At 37.5% G+C, this 18,969-nt stretch overlaps 1 protein-coding gene across 16 annotated transcripts in view; it reads left to right on the top strand.

Annotated features, from left to right (window-relative positions):
- The window catches only part of DLG2 (discs large MAGUK scaffold protein 2), a 981,187-nt gene that overhangs the window by 563,217 nt on the left and 399,001 nt on the right, over window positions 1-18,969 (top strand). The window contains exon 1 of one of the 16 annotated variants that reach the window (XM_085065776.1): window positions 15,139-15,245. The exons of the other annotated variants lie outside the window; for them this stretch is intronic. Coding sequence (XP_084921902.1) covers window positions 15,141-15,245 — 105 coding nt within the window. The 5' untranslated portion in view covers window positions 15,139-15,140. Of the gene's footprint in view, window positions 1-15,138; window positions 15,246-18,969 lie in introns of those variants that run through there. 16 annotated transcript variants of the gene reach the window in all.

Here is an 18,969-nt window from a genome sequence, read left to right as displayed (position 1 = left end):
TTACTGGTAAGAGAAAGTGGGACCTGTTTCTGCTCTTTGGAACTTCAGATGTAGTTGAAATCTTTAAAAGGTATGAAATACCTATTTAGCTTTGGCAAATCTATAGATTTTTATTTAATGGCAAGGTGGTGTATTTTCAAATATGAACCAGGCAGGGTCTATGATGTGTACAGTTACCTGTAAACAATTAGACAGAAACCCAGCACTGTGAAATAGAAATCTCAGTGGCACTCATAGGATGTTTAATACTATAAAGCATTAAAACTACCGCCACTGATTCATGTTTTCGTGTCTCACTAAGAAAACTTTCAGCTTATTCAAAATCTTTCTATCATGGCAGCATCAAATGCTTTTGTCAACATTTCACAGTAAAAGAGGCAGAATTTATTGCTGAAGTAAGTTTTTGAAATATATCTTTACTTACTGATATAAGTATACACTAGAGTTTAAATAGCCTCTGCCCATGCTGAACATCTGCACCCTCTCTAGAGATTACATCAATTCTTTCATGGAAATGGTTTTAATATATTTTCACTGTACAGAAAAGCAATAAGGCAAAGGATTGTCAGATAGTGTAACTGTATTTTATGTTGTCTTAGTGTCTAAAAAAGTGATGCTTTGTTGACTGAAAGTGATTGTCATATATAAAAAGCTTTATTTTCTTTTTGCCTCAAATCAAGTACCAATTGGGAAAACTAAGCTTTCTGTTAAATTTTTGAGTGACTGAAACGTTGCATGTGACTACAATGTATTTTATCTATTTTCTTTCATATACAAAGCACATACAGACGTTTATTTTGGAATAAGGCCAATGTTAATATATAAAACATAGAATTAGACTTTTTTTCTAATTTGAATTATAAAAAGCTCTAAATATTTTCTTAGGCTCTGAAGATTTTTAATTTGGAAAGAGCTTGAAGGAAAAAAATGCGTTCAAGGAAAGAGCTCCTTGGTTTTCAAAGGTATAGAAGTTATAAAGAGAAAATATAGGAGCGTTGTTAAGAAAAATAAAATACAGGCTGCTTCTAAGATTACTTCAATATCTATGTATAGATGTATTATAAAATTATTTCAGTCTTTTTAATACCTTCGTGATTACATCCTCATGTGTTAGATAATGGGGAATTATTCAGGTTTATGTTCTTATATTTAATACAGGACTTTGCTCTGGAAACTTTCTTTACTGTATGTTCTGAATGCCAACTACTTTATTCGGTTTAGGAGGGTCCCTTTCTGGGGTTCTGTCAGTAATGAATTTGTCACTGTGTCTACGGGTTGCCTGATGTACTTGGGCAAAGACTTGGTGTCTTCAGTGTCACAGAGTTGAGAGATAGATTTTTTTCAAATAATAATCTGGTTTTTTCTGTGCAAAGTAAGCGTTGTGTAAGGTATGGGCATGAAGGGAGGAGTGTGTGTACATTTGTGTGTTTGTATAGATATATTGTTGTGTGCACATACACCTAGACAATCATTTTATCAATGATATTGCATAGAAACAATATGGGAAAACATTATAGAGCTGTCCTGAGTACTTGTCCTTAGTTTGTGGATAGTTGAAGTCAGTGATGCTTTTTGAGGGCTTAGTTGACTGGGAAATCTTTTCTTGATAAAATAAGGAGCAGTAGTGGAACAGTTATTTGCTGGCCTAACAAAGAAAATAAGAGAATTTATTTTAAATGTTCATCTAATGTGTAAATGTGAGAATAAATAAGACATTGGCAGCTTCCAAGGTGGAGATTTTATTACATAATATTCTGAGCAGATTATTCTTATGCTTGGCTTTTCTTGGGAGACACTACTTTCTTCAAACATAAGAAAGACACAACACCATGTGAAACTGCTTCTTGATTAGTACTATAGTACCAAATTAAATGCACAGATCCTTCATTCCTAGTGCGTACCAGACAGCTGTTAGTAATGTACACTTTGGCATCCCAATCCTAACAAAAACGTTGATTTTATCACTAAGTGCATGGCTCCATTTTCTTTGCCTCTTTCTTCTTCTTTAGTATGCCAGAGCAAAGAATGGCACTCTGGTGTTATTAATATTTCAACTGTCTTAGAAATTCTACTTTGCTGGCTTGCATGTTTGTGTTTGCTTCTTGTGTCATGTTGAGTTGTGGGTACAAAATGCTCTCTGGATATCCAAACAAAAATTCAGATGAAATTACAGGAAAAAAAAGCCAAAACCAAAACCAAACAGCAAAACAAACCCCCTACCCCCCCCCCCCCAAAAAAAACAACCAAAAAACACTAAAACCCCCTAATTTTGAAAGTGAGTTGAAATCATGTTCATACAAGTTTTAAATGTTGCTGTTGCTTGGAAATATTTCTTATGACTCTGCAGTGCCCTGAGTATCTCTATCACCATTAGTATCATGGAATAGCATAATTTGTGTGGTTTACTCAGTGTTTTCATACTTATGGTCACTGTTATGCTTTGAGAGATCTTTGCAGAGGGAAGGAGGTGACCTGATGTTTTCCATGAGACATTCCAACATGGGATGTGGTTTGTACCATTGGATGGACTTTCCTAGTCGGAACATCTAGACTGCTGGCACATGCAATCTAGCAATTAATTAGATCAGAAATATATGTGTAGCTGAAGGTGTGCAATGAACATGTTTTTTGTGCAGAAGAAACAGAGGGATAGGACTCTCTATTGCCTGGATAGTAGATTGAAGAGGAAATTGCAGAGTTTGAATTGCTGTTCTTGTTTTACAAAGTCCAAAGTGTAAATTTTACTTTGTGGTCTGTATGAAAGAGGTCCTCATGTAAACACTTTCCCAATATGAGTGTTTAGATTCATAGAGCTCAAGATTATCCTTTTGACGGGGAAGAAAGGTGTAGAAGTAGATTCCTATCTTTGGTTTTTTCCTAGTTCGAAAGACACTGGGGAAAAAATGGACTCTACTGAAATTTAGCTAAGTGTATTTGCTATAAAATTTTTGGCCCTTCAATTTTGAAGTTTTCTCCAAGAAAATCATCTCATAGCAGGTAGTGTCCTGGACATGTCATCTGCAAAAATGCAAGCACATGTTTTGTTTCGAAGACTTCCATAAAAGTGAAAATGTTCACCTTTGAGTAGTTTACTGTCAATGTCAGCTTTGGTGACTTTTTTTGGTCAGTTGGGGTTTTATTACAATCCATACCAGAAAACATTTTTTGTAGTCAGTGTCTTTTAGAAGAAATAGCTTCGCTGTTGTGTTTTGTTACCTGGTGGAGGCTATAGATGTGGCATGAGTTTAAAAGGGCAGTGAGCAGCCAAATTCTGAAGGATCACCTGAGAATGGTCTTTTGTGTTTGAAGGCTGTTAGTGCTAGTGCTGAAATTCCAGTATTTCATTGAAGAACTCTTTGCACGGTGGGATGAGGTGAGAGCTTGCTTCAAGGCATTCTGCCTCAGTACTAATGCAAAAGGTCTGCTCCAAGAGATACTGGCTCCTCTAGCAGTATAAAGAAATGACTGGGTTGTGTTTTTGAAAGCTTAGATCACTCCTTGCAGTTCACACATTACCACATGCAAGTGACCATTCTTCTGGCCAGCCCTCCTGGCTATAAAGTTACATTAAGCTCTTTTAGTTAGCAAAGGGAGAGCTTTTCCCTCTAATCCAGTGTGTTCAAGAACCAGTAAAACAGCAGTTAAACAGCAAATGAACAGCAATAAGTGGCTGGTAAGCTTTTTTCCTTTTCTTTTTAATCATCAAGGCTATTGAGAGCTGGATGTTACAGGTTGAGTTCAAGATTTGATAGAAGTAGCTAGGCAATTTTTCATGGGGAAAGAAGTTCATATCCCATTCTCAGGGTGACATGCACTTATCAGTGGATTTAGATGACAGCTCTCAATTCAGCATCTTGCATTGGACTGATCCTCTTGCATTCATAGAAGTGAGGTCACTGAAGCATTGTCAGCAATCTGTGCAGCTGCCATATAAAATATGTACAAATGCAGAAATACAAAAGCTGTTAACGCATTATTTTGGAAGATGAGTGATATTGTTCTAACAATTCCTGTATCCAGTCTCTCTTACTGACACAGGGCTTTGAGAAGTCTGCAGCATTATGAGTGACATTCAAATCTGATTCTCTCCCAGGACAGCTGCTTTAGAAAACTTTGATTTTGCTGGCCTCTGTTGAGGCCAGCAATTTCCTTAGTGATGTATGGAGCACTTTTGGTCAGAAGTAACATGAAATGTGGTGTAAGAGCCTTCCCAGGGAAGTGGATGAGTCACTATGCCCGGAGATATTTAAGACATGGAGATGTGTTACTTAGTGGTCTAATGGTGGGCTTGGCAGTATTAGGTTAATGGTTAGACTCAGTTATCTTAGAGGTCTTTTCCAACCTCAATGATTCTGTGTTTCTGTAAGATGTGTTTGGAAATGTTTCCTTAGTGTAATGGCTGTTCATGTGACTCCAGTTTGGTATGCAATGGAGAGGCCAGAAACTCCAGAAAGTAAGGATGCTGAGGCCACATTAGGACTTTGTCTGCAAACATGACAGCTCCTTTATTTGTTGTATTTTTTGTTTGTGGTTTTTGTTTGGTTTTTTTTGTTTTGTTTGGGTTTTTGTTGTTGTTTGGTTTGCTGTTGTTTTTTTTATCATTGTTGTTTTGGTTTTTTGTTGGGTTGGTTTTGTTTTTTTTTAAAGGAAAGGAAAAACACCACTGTTAGACATGAGGCTTTGTGGTCTCCAGTTTCAGGAACCTGGGGATGTGTCAGTCATTCCAGATTTTCCACCATCTTGCAAGATGTAATTCAGCAATCCCTGCCTTGATTGATAAGGTAGCATTGCTTTGCAAAGGCCACTGGTAGTAAAAGAAAAGTGGATATTCTTCTATTTGTTGTATAATATCCTGTCTCCTTCTATGAATGTATCAGGTCTTTATCAGTGTTGATATTTTTGACAATACCTAATATTAAGTGTTAGCAAAGCAATTTGAGAAATAGGCATGGTTACACAGATCATGGCAGTATTTTTGTGCAAGATGTTCCATATATTTTTCTTTAAATACAGAAGTGAATATACTATGTACTGCACTTCCCAATGATAGTAGTGATTTATAGTTTAATTACACATTATTTGGCTCCTGCTGATTGTTCAGTCATAAATAAGTCAATGCCTAATTTGCATTCATTGCACCATATTTAGAATTGCATTTATTTAAACCTTTGTTTCAAAGTTTCTCCTCCTAGATGCCCCAAAAAGCCAAGAACATTTTTTTCCCCTTGACATATAATTTGGCCAGTGGGATTTTCAGAGGGGGAGGAAAGGGGATGTAGAAAGGGTTTGGGCAGGGATTGTTTGTAGCATTGGTAATTAGCCAAAACTGCATAAGTGCTCTGATAACCCTCCTGCTATTCTTAAATTTCTCTAAAACTTGCCATCTTTATTTATCCATGGATAAACTGTTCATCATATTTGAGAACAGAGGGGCATTACTCTAGGGCCAGACTGACAGAACCCAAAGGGGTTCAAAACCTTCTATTTTTCCTGCACTTTTTCTGTAGTCTGCCATGTAATGCACTCCTAGGACTATCCAGACATTTTCACCTAAGTAGATCCTTGCTATGACAGGAACTTAGAACACAGGAAAGTCTTAGATCTTTCCTGTAGTTCTCTGATGACACAGGCTACTAAATAGGATTTTGGTCTTCCTGTCTCTTAGACTGGTTCATGAGGTTATAGTTTGCTGGAACTCTTTTGTCGCATGTCAATGGGATTGATAAACTGGATGCTCTCTGAACTAAAAGGAAAAAGAAGCAACGAAATGGTTGCCTTGTGGCTTGCGTAAAATGATTAGGAATAAGGCTTGCTAACCCTAGTTGGACTTATGTTTCTAATGCTCCATCACATTTAAATTGGTCATTCAAAGATGCAAACCCTTTACAGCCAATCAGCAAGATGGCTTTGGTCTAATCAAAACAAAAGGAGTGAAGGGTCATGCATGACAGTTTATAGCTGGACTCAGTGGCTCAGACTGAGATAGAATTTGTCTCAGCTGTTTTGGTGTGACTTGAAGACACAACCTGAAAATGGATTTATCTTTTGGAAATGTCTTTCTCTACTGTTCTGGCGTATGAAAATGTCAGAATTGAAAAAAAAAAAGAAGAGGGAGTTTCTCATTATAATAATGACAAGATTTATGGAGTTTGCCAATTTAGCTCTTTTCCCATGTCTGCATGTGACTTTTGGATGTAGGATAATAAAAATAAAGCCAAAAGAAAGTCAAGAAAGAAGTATGGACTCAATTACTTTCCTTTTAGAACCATGTTTGCTTTGAAATAAGCCTTAGATTATTACAATAGAGTTTTAAAATTAAAGAACATATTCACTTATCTTTTTGTGTATTTTTTATAAATTATTGCAGTTAATCAGAATAGCTGTTTTAATAGTCACCTAATTTCAAAGTCTCCCATCATTTTGAGAGTCAGAAATACAGGGATCAAAAAGGAGTTTTTTATGTATTGAAAACAGAGGTTCTGTAATATCTAACCCAAATATCAGAAAAACAAACAAAATAATCCTTTTTGTAAATTCCAATTCTGGTATAAGCTTTCTTTTAAGTCACAGGAGCCAGCTATGAATGCAGTACAAAATCCAATTTAGCAAAATAACATCTGGTTTTGGTTTGGATATATTGTACTTTTAATACAGGGTTTTGCCTTTCTGATTAAGTATTTGCACAAGGAGAAGCAGGTTACTTCAGCAGCCAAAATTGTTCATATAATTGGTCAAACAGAACATCAGACAAATGATTTTCGTTATGCATTTCAAATGAGAGCAAAATGGAGTAGTGTCTTGGGATTCCTGAAACTGCCATCTCAGAGCAGCTACACTGCAGCCAGGTGTGAAATCAGTTAAACTGAGGCTTTTAACACTCCTTGTTCGCTTTTAAAACTCCTTCTTTAAATTTGTTTTTCTTTTAAATTCCAATAAACACTTCTTTCATACTGAACTGCTATTTCTGGCACTCATGATCACGGAAATAGGAATAGGAATTCCTACTTATCCATGCGTTGGTTTGTCCAAGTTTTTATGTTGTGACAATCGCTCGCCTGAGAGCTGGTCATATTCATTGAAAATGTAAGGTCTGAGCTCTGTTTATACCTTTCTTCATTCTGCAGGGCCTACTTTGGGGGGAAAAAAAAAAATGTGTTTGAGAGACCTATTTCATGGCCCAGTTGATGTCCACTAGCATAGCTCCTAGTGCCAGCACAAGGCTGAGAGCAGAAGCATGTGACAAGGGTCATGTCCCAGCACAGCTGCCTCTTCCAAAGGTAGTCACACTAATGTGCAGTCTGGTGTGTGCAGTTTGGTTTTGACAACACAACAGTGCTCGGGGACTTCCCACAACAGTGCTAAGTGGAGGAACTTGTATCAAGCTCATTTCTGCCCCCAAGAATTCAGAAATAATAGTGTTTCACTTAGGAAACTGAGAGTTTCAGAGACAATTTGTTCCCTTTCTGTTTTCACTTTCTGCTCAGCAGACACATCTGGGTTATATCAAAATCTGTCCATCTTGCAGTCATGACCATAGAAGTCACTTGTCATGTTCTGTGAGACTGCAGTTGGGCACACAGGATCAAACAGCCAAATGACATTTTGGAAGAAAAAAACCCCGAAAATTCTTATCTAGGTATTCAGTAAGAAAGTAGTAGAAATATCAGAACCATGGTCTTATATTCAGTCCAGGGTTGATGCTGCCACATTTACTACTGTGTTCTGAATGGTTTCTGTACCGCCAGCTCAGGCAAAACTTTAGAGGCAGGTACTATACAGGACCACCCTAAGAATCACACCCTTGTGCCTGAGAGCATTGTCCAAACACTTCTTGAACTCTGTCAGGCTTGGGGCTGTGACCATGTCCCTGGGGAGTCTGTTCCAGTGCCCAACCACCCTCTGAGAGAAAAACCTTTTCCTATCTCCAGCCTAAATCTCCCATGCCACAGGTTCATGCTGTTCCCTCAGGTCCTGTCCCTGGTTGCCACAGAGATCAGTGCCTGCACCTCCTCTTTCCCTCACAAGGAAGCTGTAGACCACCATGAGTACTCCTCTCAGTGCCCTCAAGGCTGAACAGACCAAGTGACCTCATGTGCAGTTCCTCTCAAGGCTTTGGACACTCTTTTACAGATTCTTTCAACACAGCCCAGGATACAGTTGTCTTTCCGGGCTGAAAGCACGCATTGCCGGGTCACATTCAGCCTTTCATCCACCAGTTCCCCCAGATTCTGGTCAGCAGGGCTGCTCTTCATCCATTCCATTCCCTGGACTGTATTGATATCAGGTTTACCCTGACCCAGGTATAGGACCTTGAAACTTGGCCTTCTTGAACCTCATGGTGTTCCATGGTCCCATTGGGCATTTCGGAAAAACATGGCCAATAGGATTTACAACAACTTTGAAAAAATTTATAAATTACTGTAATTATTCTTATAATTGGTAATAATTATTATTTAACTCTTTAATGATTGTAAAGAAGTGAAGCCCCATGGAAATATGAAGAGGGGCAATATCAGTTTGTTGCTAATTTTCCTGTAACATACTTTTCCTGTGATGTACCACATGTAGATCTACTACTACGTATTAAGCAGAGTCATGATATGTTGCAGTTGCCTCTGGGGCAGTTATTAGCTTGCTCAGCCTCTGCAAGTATAAAAGTAGAAGCAATCTGATCACTTCTGCAGGCATAAATCTGCAAAAATATTGTCTTATTTTTTCTTTGAGTTGTCATGGCAGTATTCTCAGTGGATCTTCTCTTTTACCTGAGGTGCATTTAAGTCTATGTAGTCAGCACAAAACTGGAATTCACACATACTTTTAAAATAATTTCTGCTGAAAATTGAGGTTATTCCTCCTAGTTATTTTGGTTATAAGCATTGGTTGCTGTCTATCAGCTAAACTAATTCATGTACCAAGAAATAAAATGTCATGTTAATCGTACAGAGACTACAGAAAGGAATGAATCAGCTCTAAGTAATGGATGAAAATGCAGAATTGCAGAAATATTTTGCTGAATGTACAAAACCTAAAAAGCTCTTCAGACTCGTAATTCTTGGGTCCTTGTATCCTCTGATGGTAGTCCTTGTCATATCTAACCAAAAGGTTGCCTTTTGCTCATTTTATATAGTGCCCTTTCAAAATGCACATTGGTACTGGGGAAATTTAGTATCTGTTTTCCTTCTCACCTTTGCTCCTTTCTGTCCTTTTTTTGAAGAATCCCATTACTTCTACATATTTTTTTTTTTTCATAACTCATCTGTATTTTCACCTTTTTTGAATGGTTTCCAAAACAGTAGTGGAGTTACTGGGTTTACCTGTATGCTCTTTGTCTGATTTCCAGATGGAAGTCTTTTTTCTTGTGGTTCACTTGCCGGGGTTTGTCCTCAGGTGATAATAACTTTAATGTACTTTCTGCCAGTTTCTATTTCATCATGTTGCCTCTTGCACTTGAAGGTTCAGCAAATCTGACAAACCAGCAAAATGCAAAAGGGAACAGAATTGCCACAGCAAAAACACTTGGTAGCAAGTAGATGAGGGGTAAAGGAGCTAGGTTTTGGGTTTAATAATAATAAAAGCAATAATAAAACTACAAAGAGGCAGGAAATTCTTTTTGAAATCTCAAGTATTAGTTGGTGTTCAGCAAACAACCAGGGGCAGAAGAGGTGATGAAAGCAAAATTGATCCTGTTTGTTTTCTCCAGCTGTCATTCTTGCCTGATGTCTTGACATTTCTTAGAGCGCCTCAGAAGGAACAGCTATATGATTCTTTTGTTCTCTGATAGATTTGCAGGTTAGGTCAATGTTCATTTCACTTCACACTGGGAAGGCTGAGGTAGGAAAGTCAGCAAATGTTTTTGTGGATTGTACATAGAACAGAGGGAGGGCTTAATTTTCAACCCCTTTGTTGTAGTTTAGTCCTAAGGCAACAGCTAGACTGAACATACCTGCATACACTATTTGTTGAAGAACTCTAACTTTGAGCTGTTTTATACTGGTTTTGGCTAACCCAGCTATGTGGAAGGGTATCTGAAATCTGTTCTCATCTTTAAGGGTCCTTGCTGCTTGTGGTCACCCTTGAGGTACAGCATCAAGCTCAGTCCCCTTGCTGGGGACTCTCAGTGACTTCTCAGTGACCCATGAGCCTGGGTGTGTTCATAGGATTTCCATCTTTTTGAATTAAGTGATTCTTCATGTTACTGCAGAGGGATGCAGTGAGTAGTGGGTTCTTTGCTGGAGTGGGGCAGTTTGCATCAGCATGAGAAATTTCAGCTAAAGGCTGGTCCTGGAGTGAGGCACATACTGACTTGGAGATTCAAAGCAATCACCTAACCAGCACTACTTCAAGCTTTTCCATCAATAGATTATGCTCCTTTCAGCACTTGGAGCTGACCTTATTGCTGGGATGTTGTACTGAGCTGGACAACACAGTTTAATCAGTTCTTGTAGTACTGAATTGGTAGACCTGGAGTAAGAGGAGAAAATACTGAAAATGTAAGAGCAAAGCAATGGCAGAAAAAGTCATTAAACATAGCTGGAACTTCTTTAAAAGGTATTTTCCTCCAAATACAGAAGTTCAGTAAGAAGCCACTGTTGTGGACCACAGTTCAGTAGAGTGCTTAACACTGTTCCCAAATCACACTGATTCAGTCTGTGGTAGTGGGACTTGGTATTACTGGCAATACTTGAATGCTGAAGTTAACCCACAGGTGATGTACCTTCTGAACTACAAAGTAGCAGTCTAACCTGCAACTGTTCCTTTTAAAAAAATTCATGCTATTGTTTTTTCCATTTCTATGTAGAAGAAAAAGAAGAAAAATCCTTTTAAAATCTATCTGATAAGTAAATTCATAGGATTTTTTTATAAAACTAAGTTTTCAAAATGGAATATATCAAATACACAGAAAATGCTACTTCTGCATTTGTTTGTAATTTTAAATTTATTTTGAAACCACTGTGGGATTTCAACAACAGTGGCAGACGAGAGGGGAAAAGATAATAACATTTTTGTAGAGATCTTACACTCAGATTCAATCCAACAAAGGAATTTAAAGGAAAAAAAAAGAAAAAAAATTTAATTGCTGCAGTGACTGGTCTTTGACTACTGCAGCACTCGTGGGAAAAGTTAGTGGAGCAGAGTATCAGTTGATCTGAAAGTCCTATAAAGCAGCATTAGTGCCTGTGATTATTAGATGCAAAAGTTCAGGCATTGTGATGCAGGAGTTTTGGGCGGGAACTCAGCAATCACTACACTATCTGTACTTCCCTTTGATTGAAAAGTCAATAGGAGTAACTAGCAAAGCCCTCCAGACTTAAACAGCCTGCATAGTTCTGCAACCATAAATAAATAAACCTGTATGAAAAATTGAATGGCTGTATCATTCTTACTCTAATGTAAAATATTTCCCTTGTGAACCACTCTGTTATCTCTGTCATTTGTTCTTAATGTGTTAGAGGTTTGTAAACAACTGATTAGCAAAACTCCAATGAGGCTTTATACAAGCTATTATCTAAAATTTATTTTAAAAATTAAACATTTTAATGTTTGGAGGAAGGTAGTAATTCATTTGGAAAGGTTTAAAAAGGTGAGGTACAGTTAAACAATTTCTACAGTTCTCTGCTGGAGACATAGTGGGCTATTCCCAGCTGATCTGTTATATTAACTTATAAAAAGTAATTTTACTGGTTGAATTATTCCCCACTTACTTGATTGACAGCAGTATTTGTTTTCATAGAAATAAATACTTGTTATATATGGCATGATACATATAAGGCATAAACAATCATGGAATGCTATTTTTTTATAAAATATAAGGGAAAAACTGGGAGAGTTGTGTCTTTGTGTATAAACTGTATGAGCTTTTATGGGATGTAGTTGCATCAGCTTTTGTCATACTTTGATCTTTATTCAATATGAGTTCTTTATGAAAGTTTTGTCATCACTGTCTTGACCTGAGGTACTGAATGTCAGTAGTGGTTTTTCAGAGATACTGGAAAAGCTTCAGGTGTTCCATAAGATCATTTTTTAAAACATGATGGGAAGTGTTCTGGAAGGAGCTTTAATTGGAGGACTGGTAGATCAGGTCATGTTGAGTTGGCCCTAGCTGGCAGCCCCCGCAGAATCACTCTCACTGCCCCTGCAGCACAAAGAAAATAAAAAAAGCAGGAGAAAGAAAGAGCTCATGAACTGAAATAAAATTAGAGAAGTCACTCACCAGTTCGTGTCACAAGCAGCACAGTCCCTCTGCTTCAGCATTGGCTTATCCATCAGCCATGGTCTGCTGGTGCGTGTGACTTTGCCGTGCAGTACCATCTACTGCTCTGCTCCAGTTGTTCCCTCCTTCTCTTCTCCTTGGCATTTTCTGTCCTTTATTAAAGATGTTTTCACACAAGTGCTGCCAGCTTGGCTGAAGGATTCAGCTGTGTTTGTCATGGTCCATTTGGATCTCATATTTACAGGACGAGGTACTCTGTAAATTAAACTTTATTTTATGAGCTCAGTAAGTAATACAACAAAGAAACTAGTTGCAACCATTTTCACAGTAAGTGATCCCCCTTATGTCCTAGAAGATAATGGCTTAAACATTAGCTATGCAGATTGATGAAAAAATTGGCCAGTTATTTATGCTCTCACTTTCAAGTCTTCCACTTTTCTGAGTAGCAAATAATACCGATCATGTGGATCCAGGGAAACCTTAGAGCACCTTTCATTATCTAAAGGAGCTGCAAGAGGTCTGGAGAGGGACTTTTTTCAAGGATGTGTAGTGACAGGACAAGGAGGAATTACTTAAACTGAAAGGAAGCAAGTTTGAACTAGATACGAAGAAGAAATCCTTCATTGTGAGGGTAGTGAGACTCTGGCACAGGTTGCTCAGAGAAGCTGTGGATGTCCTGTCCCTGGCAGTGTTCAAGGCCAGGCTGGATGGGGCTTGGAGTGACCTGGTCTAGGGAAGGTGTCCTGCCCATGGCAGGGGGGTTGAAACCAGATGATCTTTAAGGTTCCTTCCAACCGTAAACATTTTATAATTCTATAAGCTGATACAAACAACTGTACTGGGTGAAACCAAAGGCCTATTCAAGCCATTGTACTAAATAATGTACTGAATATTGTGAAGGAGTTTGAAGGGAAAGGAGAAATTACTTGTTCCTTGGGTATACACAGTTCACATATTTCAGAATTGCCATTAAATGAGAACGTTTATTTGGTCAATTTAGATACCTTCTAAAATGTACTTTACAGGGATATTGCATTTCAGTTAATACTGAAGTATTTTTATAATATATAAATCAGTGTAGGATTTTATCATTAAACAATGCAAAAGTGGATGAAGGGGAGAAGCGGCTCTCTCTTCTGTAAAACTACATGGGTTTTATTGCCAAGTATTCTTTGGGTATTACAAGAAATTGGTTTTCCTGTGAAAAAATACAGTTTTAAACATAGGCTGAATAATATTTTTTCTTTGAAAAATTTTATGTATTTTTTTAAAGAGTCTCTCCATCAAAACTGTATCTATGCTGTGTTTTGAAAGGCTTTCATGTTTTTTGAAATATTTTGTATTTTGTTCTAAACTAGGCAAACCTGTAGGATTCTTTTAATCAGTATTATTTTCTAAATTTTTCTTGATTTGTCAGTTTTTTTGGTCCTTCTGACATTGTTTTTCAATTTGACCATGAATACATGGAGCCCTAAAATGAGCTTACTAGGAGACAAACCAAAAATGTTTAATACACAGTAAATGACATACTGTTTGAGGCCACTTGTTTCCTTGTCCCTTCTGCCAGGAGTTTTCAATCTCTCTCCTCTCACCTCTTCTGTTCCTCAACAAATTATGTCCTAACTCCTTTTGGGCACCCATTTTTATAGAAGGTAAGGAATTGGGGAACATAAAAATTATTTCCAGTATTTCATCCTTCATATCTGATATTTCCATTTCATCATGACCACATAGCGCCAATGACATTCAGATTTGCTTTAGAGCTTCTTCAGCAAAGGATGACATCTTGTTCCAGAAAATACGTGTAATGTCAGTCTTTGTGTGACTTTTCTGAGGAGACAGCCTACAAATACCCTACACCCTCATTCTAAAAACACATTGTAACTGAAATCATGACCTTACTGAAATCTTCAAGATTTGTGTGCTCTGGGTTTTACCATTAGGTAAAACAGACATGTCTGACCTTGAAAGATGCAGAATATCCTGAGTTGGAAAGAACCCATAAGGATCATTGAGTCTGCTTCTGGCCCTGCACAGGACACCCCAAGAGTCACACCATGTGCCTGAGAGCATTGTCCTAACACTTCTTGAACTCTGTCAGGCTGCTGCTGTGACCACTGCCCTGGGGAGCCTGTTGCAGTGCCCAGCCACCCTCTGGGTGAAGAACCTTCTCCTAATATCCAACCTAAACCTCCCCTGACACAACTTCAGGCCATTCCCTCTGGTCCTGTCAGTGGTCCTTTCATTTCTACATTATCACCCAAAAGTGCATGGAATATAAACCTGAATAGGTAAAGAGAGTTCTCAGCTGTACTTTGGAAATGGAGGCTGCAATTGCATCTTTTGGGAGAGATAAGAAGTCATCCATCAGTTCTCCTGAGGTTATTAGGGTAGTTTTCTAAGATTTAGTCAAATTAAACAAGTCCTTATATATTGACTCTTCCAGTTTGTCACCAAAAGTCGTTGCAAAACTTTTTCTCACACCAGTTCTGTATTCAGTTCCTTTCAAAATCTTCCTCTTTGTGTGAAAATATTTTGGCTGTGACTTTAAGGGGGTCTGAGATCTAGCTACTTGCTGCATTAGAATTTCAGTATGGAGAGGTCTCCTGAGTTCCGCTGAGGTAAGCCAGGTGTGAGCAGTTTAGTCCAAAGTAACACAAAGGGAACACTAATTTTCACGCATATATTTTCACTTCTGAATAGTGGCACACAATCTAGTTAGGCAGTTGCATGATTGTCCCAAAGTGAAACAACTGTCTCGGCTCTAATCTTGTCCTCCTATTCTTCCAATGAGGCTTTTTGATTAACTTTTTATTCTTAGGATAGCAATTTGTACCAAGGATCTAATTAGAACTTTATGTAACACAGGCAAAGCCCTCCTTTTGCAAGTCTGTCTCACCTCAGTCCTGCTAATCTTGCAGCTTTCAGTATGGAGCATTCTGAAATATCTGATATTTCAAGCTATCTCCTCTGGTTGAAAACAATTTCAGCTATTGAAAGTCGGGAACAGGGTTCATTTGATTCTTTTGTCCCGGTAAGGAAAACTGTAACATATCTCTAAAATAAGGCATGTTTTTAAATTTAAGTTCTGAGGGTTTGGTTTATTTTGGGGGGGGAAATGGATTAAACTGAACTCTGTTGAACGGAATGATCTCAAACCTCTGACCATAGGTCTTCTGTGTGTCTTTCTGATGAAAGGATGGGTAGTAAAGATCTGTCTTTTATAAAACCTGGTGGATTTCTGGGGAGAGAATGCATAGTTCTAGATACCTGGAGATAAAATATATTGCCAGTATTTCTATTTTCTCATAACTTTAAAGATCAAGAAAAGAGAGAGCTACATCCCATATAATTCTTATTTTCTGAAAAAACAGGTAATTGAGATAGGGCTTTTAAATGATTATAAATATTAATAAATGTTAATAAAAATAACCAGAACATATGGGTATTACTGCTTATCAGCAGATAACATAGAGTCATATTGTATGTTGTGCATAAAATAAAACAAGTGATTTTTTTCTATGTTTACATCAATATGTTGCTAATTTTAATTCCAAATATTTTGGAGAAGTTATTTATTTATATTAATGTTGTGTGCACTGGAAATATTTTAATAGCAAACGGCTTTTGGTGACAGGGTTAGGTAAGCCAGGAAGAATGTGCTGGAATGAAAAGAAGAGAGTATCTCTCTTTCTTTTATGTATCTTCATTTCATGTGAAATATAAATTTAATGAAGTATTTTTAAATGAAAATGTGTTAATACTGTGCAAAAGAGACACATATCTGAAGTGTTAAGTATGTGATCAACGACCTGAAGAATTATTCAGTTCTAAGTGTGTCAGATAAGTATTAAGCTAATAAGTGAGCAAAGGGGTCTTCAATAACAGATGGGCTGATAGCAGAAAATGCTTGAACCCCTGTTTGTGTATGAGTAGAGAGGTTATAATCAAAAAAAGACATTTCAAAATGTGTCACAAAGCATATAGTAGCATGTGAAGGATGGGTTGACTTTAACTTTGGAGTCTCTTGCTTTCTCCTTGTTACGGCTGCCCTAAAAAACCCTGTGCCTCCCACAGATTCTGTGTTCTTCTTGCTGTAATATTTTCTATGTCATTTTTCTCCCATTCCTCTGAAGCACACGATGTTCCCATTTCTTGTCCTCCCAGCCAAACATTTATTTAGTATCAGGGTCAGGTCTGCAGTGGGGTTTTTATATGTTAGTGCTCAGAATTGGTGCACCTGCCTGTGAAGTTGCTTAGCTTTTGGAAAGGACCATCACATTAGGTGTTAATTTTTCCCAGACGTCCCATGGCGAAAGTCAGGATTTACAACAGGCTGAGAATGGTAAATGTGATATTTCTGGCAGGCATCATAATTTACTGGAGGAGGGGGATATGTTTCATTTGGAGGGTGGGATTGGTGCCTAAAATGTAGGGTAGGAGGAGACTGGATTTGTCCAAATGGTTCGGGGGAAATGTCTGCCTCTTGTCTGAATGCCAATTTCTCGGGATAGATGTTGAATTGTTTTCAAGGTTGAAATGCTGTTGTACAGGCACAAGAGAAATCTGAGTTCCTGAAGCTGAATATTTTTAGGACTGTGCTCTTTGATTCCTATATTCTGCCTGCCTCCTGCCTTAAGCAGACAGCTCTGTTTGTGTTACTAAATGCTATGCTTAGTCCTTTTCCAGGTGCTCTCTCCTAGCAACTGATGTATAGTGCATAAATTTCAGTTTACTTTCTTAGGAAATGTTTTCTTTATCCCTTCTAACTGTTCTCAAAGCTTATTTCTGAAAGCCCTCTCCTGGAGCTTTTCCGTTAAAAAAAGAGAACCAAACTGCCATCATATCAGAGACAGATATCCAGAAATTGTTTTGTATTGTTACTGCTATTATTAATAGAGGAAGAGGCTGCCTTGACGCTCTGAACCATTTAATGTTCCAGTGTTTTGGGAGATCCTGCTCAATGCATGAAGGGTTGTTGTGACGTTTGAAGTTCCCCTAATTGATCCGCAAACCCATCTTCTCAGTCTTTGTAGATAAGTTCTGACAGTTTTTAGTTTTTATGTCTTTGATTGTTATATCTGTTGTTCGATGCAGTGAAAGGTGAATGCTGTCTTTGTGTACAGGAAAGTTGTTTTGTTTTTTGGGATAAGTGGCTTTTCATTATATACATTTACACAGTAAATCCAGAGAGTGCAGAACTTTCCTAGTCGTGTTCAGGTCAATGCTAATAATGTATACAAAGGGCAACATCCTAAATGTTTGTGTTTTACGAAGCAGAAACTATGTCTTGAAATCAGTAACTAAAAGATATCCTATAACTTAGGAATGGTCCTGTTTCAAAGTGCTGCCTTGTATTACTTTTTGTGCCTGCATCATGAGAAAAAGGGCCGTGTTACTTGCTGCTGGATAAATCACTGTTCCCCTCTATTTAAATTTCATTTAAGACACTAATTTTTTACTCAGTGTTTGTGCATCCAATTCTACCCAAAACAACGCTGCTCAGAAATGACAGAATTCTAACATGTAAAGATGGGGAAAGACCTCATAGGTCACATCCCCCATCTGTTGGAATGTGAGTACTGCCTGCAGTGCTCATCTCAGTGCTAACCTAAGTTTGTACCATGAGTTTTAGGCAACAAAGCTTCAGCCTCTCCTCTAGGGAGGCTATACTATAGGTTGTTGAATTTTTCTCATAGTTGCAGCTGTGTATAAAATCTGCTTGGCTGCCTTTGGTAAGAAACTGAAAAATATTCAAAATATTGATTGAAAAACAAGTAAGCACAATTTTCCTGATATGAAATATCATGATTTCCTGATATGCTTTTCAGCATCATTCATAACATCAAAGATTTTTTTTTTACATTTTTTCCTTTTGCTTTTAGTCTATTTTGTTAAGTCTATTTTTTTTTTTTATTACTGAACCACCTATTTGCACCCATAATCTATTTTTTCCATGTTCACAAGGATGCTTTTCCCTTGATCATTTCTTGAGAAGAATTTCCTTCTTTTTTTCCTGTACTTTTAAGTAAGGTATACTTTTAAGGGCCTGTACAACTTCTTTAAAAGACTGTTAGTTTTACTGTACTCCCCAGTAACTTCCATTGTGTTTCAGAGTTATAATGGCCCTTGGCAATTCCTTTACTTAAGCAATGACATCATGGAGTTCCTTTGGTGGCACTGTTACTTCTCCTGAGGTTCAGTCCCTTTACATTGTTTCATCATTCTCCAAACCTACAGGGCTATGTTGTATTGATTTTGAGTTTTGATTTTTTTTTGTTTCATGGTATTTCTAAGAATTAAGAGGTCATCTGCAATGCAGACTATATGTTAGAAGAAGCAGGTGTAGCTTTCTTTCTCTATGGAAAGTGCCTCTTTATAGAGGATCTATAAGGGTGTGTGTGTGTATATATATATATATATATATATATATATAAATAAAATATATGTGTATAATCAGTTGCTACTTCAGCTCCAGCTCCCTTGGGTTCACATCTGCATAGGCTATACTGTGTACTTAACATTTCCTTTCATAAGCAAAGACCTTGATCTTTTGCTTTCTTCTGCTGGTCCCATCTCACCTGCAATATATGATTTGTAGATTTATCAGAAAATAGGATGAATAAATAAAAGGTTCTGAATAAATATGTGCTCTACAGTGAAATTTCAGAATAATTGGTGTTTTGAAGGCAAAGAAAATTTGACTTGGAATTTCTCTTTCTTGCCAGCTTATGTAGTCATTTAATTATTGAGTTGTA

Source organism: Lichenostomus cassidix, chromosome 1 (assembly GCF_008360975.1).
Source record: "Lichenostomus cassidix isolate B80296 chromosome 1, HeHo_3.0, whole genome shotgun sequence".
Classification (NCBI taxonomy): Eukaryota; Metazoa; Chordata; class Aves; order Passeriformes; family Meliphagidae; genus Lichenostomus; species Lichenostomus cassidix.
The sequence above is the reverse complement of the archived record's forward strand: the minus strand, read 5'-3'. Positions and strand labels throughout refer to the sequence as shown.